This window comes from Diadema setosum, chromosome 22 (genome assembly GCF_964275005.1).
Source record: "Diadema setosum chromosome 22, eeDiaSeto1, whole genome shotgun sequence".
In the NCBI taxonomy this organism is placed as follows: domain Eukaryota; kingdom Metazoa; phylum Echinodermata; class Echinoidea; order Diadematoida; family Diadematidae; genus Diadema; species Diadema setosum.
In genome coordinates this window covers 22,864,714-22,878,277 of record NC_092706.1, presented here as the reverse complement: position 1 = coordinate 22,878,277, position 13,564 = coordinate 22,864,714, and the positions used below count along the sequence as shown (strand labels likewise).

At 38.6% G+C, this 13,564-nt stretch overlaps 1 protein-coding gene across 1 annotated transcript in view; it reads left to right on the top strand.

The window, feature by feature from the left end:
• The window catches only part of LOC140245214 (3'-5' exoribonuclease HELZ2-like), an 81,150-nt gene that overhangs the window by 37,236 nt on the left and 30,350 nt on the right, over nucleotides 1-13,564 (top strand). Inside the window, exons 17-21 of the mRNA XM_072324802.1 lie at nucleotides 4,000-4,128; nucleotides 4,484-4,682; nucleotides 5,876-6,056; nucleotides 11,830-11,976; nucleotides 13,055-13,277. Coding sequence (XP_072180903.1) covers nucleotides 4,000-4,128; nucleotides 4,484-4,682; nucleotides 5,876-6,056; nucleotides 11,830-11,976; nucleotides 13,055-13,277 — 879 coding nt within the window. The remainder of the gene's footprint in view (nucleotides 1-3,999; nucleotides 4,129-4,483; nucleotides 4,683-5,875; nucleotides 6,057-11,829; nucleotides 11,977-13,054; nucleotides 13,278-13,564) is intronic.

The following is a 13,564-nucleotide window of genomic DNA, read 5'->3' as shown; positions in this document are numbered from 1 at the left end:
TCTGTCATTTTAACTGCAGAAGTATAAAGAAGAATTTTGATAATATGGACACATTCTTACAAAATTTTAGGCACCAATTTTCACTCATTGCTGTAACAGAAACCTGGCTAAAGACACAAGAAAGTTCATTGTGTGTTTTACCCAGTTACACATTTGTAGATAACAGACGCTGTGATAAACGTGGTGGAGGAGTTGGTTTTTATATACGTCAAGATTTGAAGTTCAAGAGAAGGACAGATTTGGAATTATTTGATGATAACATTGAAATGGTATGTATTGAGATATATTGTCAAAGTGAAAACATTATAGTAACAGTTGTATATAGGCCACCTGCTGCATCTACAGGTGTGTATTTCCCAGTTTCTGCATGCCATAGAATTGCCATTTCACAAGATTATGAGGGAAAAGAAAAGCTGTTATGTGGTCGGGGATTTTAATGTAAATTTATTGTCATCTGTGTCGACTGTTGATGCTTTCATCGACATGTTTTCATCATATTCATTTTCTCCGGTAATTTCAAAACCCACTAGAATAACAACACAGTCATCAACACTTCTAGATAATATTTTTGTGAATAATCTAGAGAGTATTGTCATATCCGGGATATTTACATGTGATGTTAGTGATCATTTACCGATATTTACTATTATAAGATGCAACTTTTACAGCAACATTGAAGGCAACAGATCTAGACGTGTCTTTGATGACCCATCTATACAGTATTTCTGTAATATGCTTTATACGTGTAACTGGGAGTACATTCTCAATATGCACAATGTAGATGATAAATTCGATGCCTTTCTTGCCAAATATCTCCTGTTCTATGATAAGTGTTTTCCGCTACAAAGATGTGTGCACAGAGTGAGAAGGAATGACAAACCATGGTTTAATAGCACGCTTAGAAAAATGTGTAAAAAGAAGTATTTATCATATCGTAAGTATCTCAGGAATCGTACTGCCACCAATGAACAGAAATTTAAACAGTATAGGAATTTAGTTAATAAGGAAATACGTAAAAGGAAGCGTGAGTATTATTACAGGAAATTTAGTTGTGTGCGTGGGAATTTAAAGAAAACATGGTCTCTTATTAATGATGTAATGAATAAACAAAGGCAGAATAACCATATTGAATCATTGCAAGTCAATGATCAGTGTATCGATTCTGCAGTGTCTGTAGCAACACATTTTAATGAGTATTTTTGTGCAATAGGTAGAAATATTGTATCAGAAGTGTCCAATGCATCTGCTTTTGTTTATACTTACCTGCGCAATTCTCATAGCCAATCTATGTTTTTTAAGCCTATTACTATATCGGAAATGTTAACTATTGTCAATGATTTGAAAGTAAATAAGAGTCCTGGTGATGACGATATTCACGTCAATGTATTCAAGAAATCAATATGTTTTATAATGGAACCCCTGTGTGCAATATTAAATTCATCTTTGGAAAGTGGGATATTCCCACGACAACTTAAAGTAGCAAAAGTAATTCCAGTTTATAAGAAGGGGGACAAACACCAGCTACAAAATTATAGGCCAATATCATTGTTGTCGGTTTTTACTAAATTGTTTGAAAAATTAGTTTATGCTCGATTGATATGATTTATTGACAGCAATAACATTTTGTATCATCAGCAGTTTGGGTTTAGACATGGTTATTCTACATATATGGCGCTACTTAAATTGATGGAAAGAATATCAAATGCATTTGAAAATTATGAATTTTTGGTCGGAATATTTTTAGATTTAACAAAAGCTTTTGATTGTATAGATCATAGAATACTTGTTATGAAATTAGAATATTATGGAATAAGAGGAAATGTTTTGAACTGGTTTAAAAGTTATTTATCAAATCGTATACAATATACAGTTGTGAATAATACAAAATCAGAATTGTGTTATGTGAATACAGGCGTTCCTCAAGGTTCTGTACTGGGTCCTCTTCTGTTTTTGCTTTTTGTTAATGACTTGCAGTTTGTAAGCCCTAATCTATATTCTATATTATTTGCAGATGATACAAACCTATTTTTTTCAGGCCGGGATGTGCATGAAGTTAATAATATGATAAATTCAGAAATGCAGAAAGTGTATTCTTGGTTTACTGCAAATCGTTTGGTTATAAATATTGATAAAACATGTTACATGGTATTTAAGACAAAAAATAAGGTAATAGATGAAGATGTTTTACAAATATATATAGGTAATGTCAAAATCAAGCAGGTCAACAGAGTAAAATTTCTTGGTGTTACAGTTGATGATGGATTAACATGGAAAGGTCATTTTGATGATATTTGTATCAAAATAAGTAGAATTGTTGGTGTCATAAATTATCTGAAACATATATTTCCTTTAAAAATTCTATTAACCATGTATCATACAATGATTTCCCCACATTTAACGTATTGTGCAATAATATGGGGTCATAGTTCTTTATATTTATTGAATCATGTTTTGATGTTACAAAAGCGTGCAATAAGAATACTCTGTAATGTAGATCAGTTTGCACACACTGCAGTACTGTTTAAGAAATTGAAAATTTTGAAAATTGATCAAATTGTGCAATTACAAGTGGCTACATTTATGTTTTCATACTTTAAAGGTGTCTTACCTGTCACGTTCCATAATTCGTTTACCCCAAATAGTGCAATCCATGCCTACAACACTAGATGTGCCAACGAGATATGTTTACCTTTTTACAGATATAAGTTCTCTAAGACTACAATTAGATACACTGGAGCAAAATGCTGGAATGAGTTGCCAACTTTTATTAAAGAGAGTCCAACACTGTCATCTTTTAAACGTAAATATAAAATGTTATTAATACAAAGTGCAATTGAGTAATTATTGTAATAATTTTGCCACTTTTTTTTTTTCTGTGATGTTTCTTTGTTGTTTTTGTTCCTTGACGTACTATTTATTGTTTGTAAGGGAATCGGCCTCGATAGGCTTCATACGGCCTTTACTGATCCCTCACGTGCTATGTTGATTGTATATTTTTCTCTTCTGTTTGATTGTGAACGTGATGTTTTCTTTTTAGCATGTGAAATAAATTTGAATTTGAATTTGAATTTGAATTTGAATTTGAATTTGAATGGTGATGGTGGTGGTGGTGGTGGTGGTGGTGGTGGTGATGATGGTGATGATGGTGGTGGTGATGGTGGTGGTGGTGATGGCATTGGTGGTGGTGGTGATGATGGTGGTGGTGATGGTGGTGGTGGTGGTGATGGTGGTGGTGATGGTGGTGGTGATGGTGGTGGTGATGATGGTGGTGGTGGCGAGGATGATGGTTAGGGTGAGGGTTAGGAAAGTCAAGAGTCTTAGTCAGGTGGTGGTGGTAGTGATGATGGTGAAAGTCAAGAGCCTTAGCCACTCTACCACAGAGCCCCGTAAGATGTGATAGTCATAATAACAAAATCATGCTCTGATCGACTTTGTCATTACCAATGTTACCTACTATTTCCTTGATATATTCTGATGGGGATGTGGTAGTGAGAAAGATGTAGCATGTTATTCCAAATTGATTACTGTCACATTGTACTCCTAGGGTATGTTCGGGTGCTCGCCTAAAGCGAACTGTGCTGTACCATTGCCCCGCCAGAGGCGCGCTCAAACGCTCCTAATTTGTACTTAACCGTACTGAATCGAGCCGGAAGTGGACCACTTCCCGATATGCTCCAAAAGGTTACAAAAAGCGTACCAGAAGTTCACATGAGAGAATGCCATATCATGCACATACTTCGACCAGAGTAATAAGAGCAATTGATACTCCGTTCGAAATGTATGCAGATACAGCTAGTGCCAGACATGTGTGAGATTTTGATGCAGTCACATTTCTAAGCTAATCAGGCAATCTATAGCCATTCAGAAATTAGGTGAATTAAACTAATAAAGCAAAAGAGAGAAGAAGGGAAAAAAAAGCAGATTAGAGAAGGCAACACAGGTCGTAAAAATGGATTTTTCAGATGTGTATTGCCTTCTAACCATTTATTCTTAATTTAGATGACGGAACAAATACCGGGATTATCAGCAGAGTGCAAAGAAGGTTTGAAAGCCGTTCTTCCTATCAAAGAGAAGAAACACGGAGAGGAAATCACACACAAGTGGGACTTTGAAGTTCACTCAGCAAGGGTGAGTATCTTCCTCATTCAACCCTTCATGTTCTGTGAGAATTATACTGTAGAAGTGATTATCTCATCATTGAATTGGCACATGGGTGTTTCCAAAGTAAAAGGAACTTTTCAGTGATGTGAGGTGATTTTGTTTCCACTGTGCACTGTGCAGTACAATCGTTTAGAACAATTCAGTGAGAGATATTTTTTCCCAAAATTTATTTCAAACGAGCAATCTATTCTTAGGAATTCTTACCATTTTATTTCTTGTTTTTGGTAGGTGGTGTTGGGTTCCATAAAGAAGATTGTGACAAAAATAAATTTGTTTGCAGTGCTTTCTGCATATTTTCATGTCATGAATTTTATCCAAACAGAAAAATCTTCGGCGTGTCGGTCTCCTGTACGATGAGCACAGGCTTCACTTCCACCTGTCGAACCCCAAAGATGAAGACCGCCCCCAGGTGTGTCCAGGTGGTATCCTCTCGCAGGAGGACGGGATGTCGTTCAAGATCACAGTCCACTTCCACACCCACATCCTTGGCCTCTTCCATCAGTGGGTCGTCTTTGACTTTGGTGAGTTTCTCCCACTGTCATGCCCTCCTGTGAGGGCGCTCACACTAATCCCTGATTGACAGAGAATACTGTAAAACGAGGAATGTTCACGTGCATTTTAATTTTCCGAATTTCGCGAGAGCCAAGATTTGTGCAATCAAAATGCACATGAAAGTTTTGACATCATTATATACATTGAATGCCAGTGGCAACTTGTGAAAATTTCATGCCTCAAAAACAGCCGTTGGGTCCAATTTGTGAAAATTTCATGCTGTGAAAATATCGTATTCTACAGTATGCTGCTTGGATAGGGTCGCTGCGTTCAGCGTTTTTGTGGGAACGCTGAAGTCATCCTCCTGGCTCTATTAGACTAGAGAACAAGAACTTCTTCCCCGGCCAGTTTGCTAAGTCAACAATTTGTATTATTGATATCAAGTTATTGCAAAATTGTAACAACTTTGCACGATGAGTTTTAAAAACGCGGTTGTGTGGGGAAACATGGGAGGCCTGATGGAAGTAGTCTGCATTTACTGCACACTGAGGTACATTTTAACCCGCTGAGGACAGACTGATTTTGCTACAACATGCATTTCCTATAGACACCTGCCTGAGTGTACTACTCAGGACTCATCCCCAGTGGGTTAAAAGAAACCATGAATAGCATCAGCCATGTGTCGGCAAATATGTGCATCGATGACGTGCATGCTCGTCAGTAACAGTTAACTCCGGTCAAATTGCTTTCGCAGTATGTGCACTTACACGTACATGGAAATTGGTGATAATGCTGTATACGATTCAGTACAGTGATTATTGGGTATATTAGAACCGGGCCCACCTTCCCATTCCATGAACCTCCATGCTACAGGTCCTTAAGGGGAGGGGCTTGTATCTGCCATATTAAAAGACCAACATGATTGCTGTAAACACTTGTGGAGAAACCAATAGCATTGTAGTTTGCCTGTGAATTTATTACCCAGTCTAATTTGTTTATCCATTGTGATCAATATCAATGAATATCTAACAATTCATAATTTTATGTTGTACATTGTGTTTGTAAGTTCAAAGGAATATCCATCATTCAGTTTGTTATTTTTCATCTTTCAAAGTCACATTTCATATATTATACTGGCAAGGGCTTTGGGTTTGTATGAAATAGTCAACAGTCACCATTCTATGAATTATTTTTTCCTTTTCTTTTTGATCTGGCAATTCAGGAGAGAAGCCAGTGCTGGTAAGAAAGCTTTCTATCCACATCGGTTCCTCCTTGGAGCTGGAGCGATACGCCAAGCAGCGGGAGACTCAAAAGAAGATCAAACTCTGGGACAGCGGAAACAGTCAGATCATCAAGTTTGTCTCTCCGAGCTGCGAGACGGAGATGCACTCTTGGGAGAAGACGTAAGTCTTCGTTCATCTTTTTGGCATTTTTTTTTTCTCTCCTTTTTGGGGGAGTAGGGGAAGGGAAGTGCCATACTTGCCAACTAGTAAGATTTTATCAGATTCAGTAAGATTTTTTACATTAAAAATAGCAAAATCAGATTTTCTGTCAGAGAAATCAGATTTTAAAAAAATATTTAGATATATCTTTCATGTGTATTTTCTGAAGATTTGACCGAAAGTAAGATTTTTAACTTCAGTTTGCATATAAAATAAGATTTTTGCAATCCACGAGTAAGATATTTCATCTTGAAATGTTGGCAAGTATGAAGTGCTATATACTCCCTCTACTTGTGAGCTGGAGATGCATGCACAGAAGTAAAAGTGAGTGTTTTTTTGTCAACTCAGCAATTATTTTCTCCTTTTTGGCTGGAGGGAGGGTCTTTTCATTTCCCTTTATAATCATATTCCTTTTTCCTTCCTCTTGTATATTTTCCTTTCTTTTGTTCATCCTCTCCTCATTCTCCTCTTCTGAGGAATTCATCTTTCCTATCCTGATTCTCTCTCTTAGGCCCGAATTCATGAAAGTGGTACAAATGAAACCATCGTTTAAACCATGGACCAAAACCATGCAGCGCCAAGTGTCACACGGAATATTTTGTTACGAAATTAGTCATTTCATCGACAAAATGACTGTTTCGCTAACAAAATGTTCATTTAGTTACAAAATATTTTGATGTTGTTTCAAAATAATCATTTCATCAACGAAATGACTGATTTCATAACGAAATATTCCATGCGACACTTGGTGCTCCTTGGTTTTTGTGCATGGTTTAAACCATGGTTTCGGGCCTTTGGGTCTATTGATTCGTCTTGGTTCTGTTTTTTTCGTTCAAATAAACTGTTTTTTTCGTTCAAATAAAAAAAGAAAAAAAATCATGCAGCATGACCAGTAGGAGACACGACAAGAATAAAATGATATTAACAAAAAGCTATTTCTGAGGCTTGGACCTGGGGGGAACCACACAACATACATATATGTTGACTCTGTAAGTGGTTGCATGTTATACAATGTGTGAATAACTGTCATATTATGTTTGTACACATCTACAAATCAATTTGAATTAAAGCATAGTGCTGTACATCGATCTGCTGGTAGAAGTGGCTATTATTACCTTCGTCAAAGTAACTGTGTTTTTGCTGGCTTTTTGTTTCAATTCAATTCAATTCAATTCATCTTTATTCGTCCAATAAAAAGTATTACAGGAAACTCATCGCGGGATTTTCACATATAAATGAGAAAGCATAACAAATACAATATATACATTAAAAAAAAAGAACAACACGGAATAGCACTTGACAAATAAATACATAACCGGACATGTATGCAAAATCAAACTGAGAAGAACAATCGTATAAAAACGTTGCATAAAAACGGACTCCATTGGTATGATGCTAAAAACTTCAAAAGCCTTCCCTGTTGTTACGTCCCAATATCGCCCCCCCCCCCCCATCAGCCCATAATAGACTGGAACCCAAACCAACTCGCCCTAAAATACAACACAGCAAACAAATCAAAACATACAGAAACAATATCAGTGATTATATCATCATATCATATAAATTTCTTTCTAAGTCCACCAATATTGCACAAAGTCATTTCCCAAATTCTGAAATATAATAATCTTAAAAAATATAATCATTGTAGTTGTACATCAACTTGCCGGGAAAAAAAATATAAAGAGAGGGAGGATCAGCGGTAGAGAAAAGAAAGAAAGAAAAAGAATAAGAAAGAAAAGGAAGCATATATAACAGTTCATAAATAACATATATCAAATATCATTAGCTATGGCATCATAAATCCAAAACTGTAAAATCCCAAGATGAAGTGATGACGATAATGACCAGTCTGTGTCAATGACTGAATAAGCAAAGGAAAAAAAAGTTGAGGGTGATGATGATAATAATAATGGGAATAACATAACATCTTCAGAACTGCTTTATTGTTTTACAATGCCCCCCTCCTCCCAACAACTTTCCAACCCATACATACAAAAATCACCATACATTTACCCCTATCACATTACATCCATTTGAAAGCCCATAATTCTACCAAACAACTTACTCATCACAAAAACAATTTCGACACATCCCTGCTGACCCATAACCTTCCTAAAATAACTCAATCACATATTCCACGTAGAAACAATGGAAACAGTTAAACACAAAATCATCAAAAAGCGGGCGGCCTCAGATGGCCCAGGGAGCAACCCCACGGCTTCCTCTAATAATTCAACTACTAATGAGTTCACAGATACTGTTGAGAATCTGTGTGAAAACCAATGAAAACAATTAAACACAAAATTATCAGAACTTGGGCGGTCGGCCTCGGGTGGCCCAGTGAGCAACCTCACGGGCGACCTCAGATAATTCAACTACTAATGGGTTAACGAGTACTATTCAAAAGTCTAATTGCAAATGGAATGAAAGAATTCAGATATCGGTTTGTCTTACATTTTGCAGATTGCAGTCTCTTACCAGATCTTAACCAACAGAAACATTGATGAAGAGGGTGATGGGGGTCCTTCATGATATTCTCTACCTTCCTAAGAATACGAACAGTGCACATGTCATCTAGGCTGAAATTTTCTCCGACTATTTTACCTGCCTGATTCAATAACTTTTGAATTTTCATTTGGTCTCTTTTCCTAAGACTGCAATACCAGGAGAGGCAACCATATAGAATGGTGCTCTCGACAACAGCGGTGTAGAAGAGTTTGAGAATGGGTTTGTCAACATGAAAGGATTTTAGTTTCCTCAAAAAGTGAAGCCTTGCATGGCCTTTTGCCAGTGCTTGTTTGCTCTGCTCTTCCCAGTTTAACGACTGATCAATCATTACACCAAGATATTGATATTTTGGAACAATTTCAATAACCGAGTCGTGGATGACAACTGGTCTTGGAACATCATTCTGTCTTTTTCTGTGATCAAACACAATTTCCTTTGTTTTCTTTTCATTAAGTTTGAGATAATTACAGTCACACCACTCTACGAAAGAGTCCAGTGTTCTTCGATATGTTGTTTCGTCATTCTTCGTAATCAGTCCAATTATGACCGTGTCATCAGCGTATTTCAGTATGCTTGTGTCCTCAAAATCACTTTGACAGTCATTAGTATAAAGTATGAAAAGAATGGGGGACAGGACACAACCCTGGGGAGAACCGGTACTAATTGACATCGGGCGTGAAAGAACACCGCTAACCGATACTTGTTGGGTTCTGTTAACAAGGAAATCGCGAATCCAGTGAATGAGGGTGGGGTCAACTCGCAGATTCCGAAGTTTTTCGATCAGCTTCCCTGCTACCATGGTATTGAATGCTGATGAGAAATCCACAAATGTAGCACGAGCGTATGTGTCGCGGTTGTCTGTGTGACTTTGAATGGAGTGAACCAATGATAACACCGCGTCATCTACGGATTTATTCTTCTGATATGCAAACTGAAATGTATCCACCTGCTGCTTTAACGGATCAATGAGGCGCTTGGACACAATTCGCTCAAAACACTTCATGACTTGTGACGTAAGAGCAATCGGACGGTAGTCATCCGGCTCACTTGGACGCGGTTTCTTAGCAACGGGAACAATAACAGCAGATTTCCAACACTTAGGAATTATGTGTGCCTTCAGTGACTTGCGGAAGAGTGCAGCATAAGGAATTGCCAACTGATGAGCACATTCTTTGAGAATTTTCCCGGTGATATGATCTGGCCCGCAAGCTTTCCGTGGATTCACGCGCTTGAACTGTTTCGCGACTTCCCAAGTTTCGATGGTGATACTGCATTGTGATGGGTCGTCACACAAAAGCTGTTCAGGTGGAGCAATTGGATTCACACATCCTTCCCTATCAAATCGGCAGAAAAATTCATTCAGGTCATTCGCCTTGTCAAGGGGGTTAGATGCAAATAGGAAAGGGTAGCTTTTCCTCGAGGAGAAACCCGTCATCTCTTTCATGCACGTCCAGGCGTCACGGGGATTGTTTGTTTTGAACTTGTTATGTAATTTGTCTCGGTATGCAAGCTTTGCATTCTTAATTTCTTTCTTTACTTTCTTTGCGCTCTCAGATACTGCAGCACGATCATTTGCAGAGAAAGCAGCAATTTTTTGCTTCATTGCATCTTTCACCTTTTTAGTTATCCAGGGCTTTTGGTTGGGATATATTTTCACTGGCTTTGTTTGAACACAGCTGTCTATGCAGAAACGTACATAATCATTTATCCTTTCCGTTTCCACATCAACGTTATCATCGCGAAAAACATCCCAATCCGTAGTTTCAAAGCAAGATTGTAGTCTATCAATGGCAGGTTTGTCCCACACTTTCACAACTTTGTTGGTAGGTTTTGTTGTTTTAAGTTTTTGACGGTACCTTGGTAAAAGATGAACGACATTATGGTCAGAGCTTCCAATCGGGGGACGAATAAAAGACTTGTAAGAATTGGCAATGGAACAGTAACATTGGTCCAAAATCTTATTTCCCCGTGTAGGTTCACTGACACATCGAACAAATGTAGACAGGGCTTCACTGAGAGGCTGCTCACAATGATTAACATCTCCCAGAACAATCTTTGGCGAGTCGGGGGAAGAAATACACATAGACTGTACAGTGTCATAAACCAAGTTTGACGCCACCTCAGCATTTGCGTCGGGAGGGATGTATGCCAAAATAACATGAATTTGGTTAAATTCTCGGGGAAGGTAGAAGGGACGTAAAGCCACGCACATTAGTTCAATGTTGGCGCTGCATATACTTTTCTTTATCTGAAAATTCTGACACCAGCGTTTGTTCACATACATACAAATTCCACCTCCTTTTGATTTATTAGTTGCAGTTTGGGACCTGTCCAGACGTAAGATATCAAATCCATCAATGTCAATAATGTCGTTGGGTATGTCATTTGATAGCCAGGTCTCGGTGAAACAGAGTATGCTGGAGTCTCTGAACTCGGAAAAATATTTGCAACCAGTTCGGATTTCATCAATTTTGTTTCTTACCGACCTTAGATTAGACAGCGTTAGTATTGGTAAGGGTGGGCGTTGTCCTCTCCTTTTGACACGTTGTCTCACACCACCCTTCCTACCACGGCGTCTGTGTCGACGCTGATCCGGTGGCGGCGTCCACGAGTCGTTTCTCGTTGGTACCCATGAAGGCAAATCCATGGGCGTGACTCGCGACGCCACGGCTCCAGCAAGTTCATGTAGTACACGTTGGTCATATGTAATTGGGTTGTAGGATTGAGCCGGAGATAAAACAACCAAAAGAAGCACCAAACAAACCCACATGACGTTTAACAGTTTGACGAACATATTCACCACTATGCAATAATCACACTGAAACAGATAAGAAGTCGAAATCAATCTCCAAAGATGAAAATTAACACAATATTTGTTTTTCTTCCCACATTATTTCTTTAAAAAAACTTATGGACGTACATGTATAGATATTGATGAGATTATCCAGATAGTCTATTGTGGAAAAAAAAAAGACTGAGGTAATTACTCTGTGGTGTCAATCTGGATCATAATTGGGATCAAAGATTATATTTTGAAAGGAATTGAGCACAGTTCTATGTCTTGTGACTCAGTCAATGCGGCCTTGGCGGAAGTTTGTGCTCTGCACTTGCTTCTAGTTGCTTACAAATTTGCAAATTTTCGGGTTTGAGTCCCAGTGGAATCCCATTTTTCTTTGCTCATTTTCCCCCTGTTTCTTACATTCTCACATCTGCTTCCATTTGGCAGGCTGGTGGCCGAGTACAAGCAACCCAGCATACTGTCCGGTCTGGAGGACGTTGAGGAGGATCGGAGGATGAACTCGGAGAACTACCGAATCCACATGCACAGGATGCTGAACCTTGAGGAGCTGGAGTGCATGGATCGGCTCACAAAGTAAGACTGATTCTGTTGGCCATCCTGCTATTGGGGGATGCTGTAGACTTCAACTTTGTAGGTCTCGCACCTGTGAATAAGTCCCCAATGACGTAAACATGTTACCAATAAAATATGAAAGAAAAGACATCTACAGTGTATAAAATCTGAAAAAGATTCAGTGTCTTTCGGTTTTCGTATCTAGGTAAGCTGATTTGTTTTACTTCATTACTGAAATTTGAAAAGGGGATGGGCCTTCTCAAACTCTGCTCAGAGGTCCTTAACCCTAATCAGGCCGGGCTTTTGTGGCTATGCTAAAACTGGAGGGGGCGGACATGCGGACGTTGCAAATTTGATCTCAAACGTTGCGCGAGACTTGAACAAAGAAAGTCAAGAAGCCTGGCAACGAGGCCTTCTCGCATTTCAGAATTATAGCGCAAAACGTCTGGAAGGATTCTGCCCCCCTCCCCCCCGCCCCTTTCAGGGTTAAAGAGGAGACACAGCTTTAGCCTCTGTAAACATTGTTTGTGTTGTGTTGTTGTTTTTGTGTTGTTGTGTTTGTGCCACAGCATATGAAGTCCCTCTGAATTAAAATGGAAATGTTTCCAATCTCCAAATATGATGCATTTTGTGTAGAAATTCATTCTTAAGCCATACCTGATTAGTTCTTACCAAGCTTGTACGGCTTATTGATTTATTACATATTCCCCTGATTTATTTTCACTTATTTGGTACAACAACTTGATAAGGCTCGCAATGGTTCATTCTATAACAAGGTGTGATACCTGTTAATCAGTGCTTTACAAAATTTCACAGAGAGATGTCATGCATCGTAGAATGAAGAAAACAAAAACAAATTGTATTAAAACATTCAGAAATAAATAAAACTCCATGTTACCATAACCACTTAGGTGTAGCAATGTGCCTCAGTCTAACAGGACGTCCTTAGGGACACAATAAGGATTAAGGGGATTCCATAACTCTATTCATCGGCAATTAGATTTCAGACATCTGTCCAGTCAGTGCAAAAAATTAATTTCAAACAATCTACACTATGCATATCTTTTTCTTTTTCTTATGTGTATTATCTCTTGACTAGATACTGTACAGCCACAGAAATGACGGTGTCTCCTCAAGCGGAGTTTTCTTACCCGTACGGGACAAACTACGCTCAGCACGGTGAGCTGTACGGCACCATCAAGCTGGAGCACTCCCTCTTTGACGACTCGGAAGCGTCGCAGATCGTCCAGCAGAAGGTCTCCAGAGTCTTGATCAAGTTCAACCAGGAAACTGACGTAGTGTACGAGGCTCTCATTATGAAGGTAGGGAGCTTCTGTGTTTGAAGGACGAGGGTGATTTCTAGAAGTCTTGCGGTTGAGTAGATTGTGCGCTTGGTTTTGAAAGAGAAGATGCTGGGGTCACACCCAACTGTGGCACCTGAATCCCTAAAGTCCACCAAGGGCTTTGCTTTTTCTATGTGATGAAATGCATTACTATTAAACACATATCACAATAATTTTCGTCTCAAAAATTCCTACTGACTCCACGAAAGGACAACATTTGTACAGCTCGAAGCTCTGCAGCATCACATTGATTGCATTGAGGGATA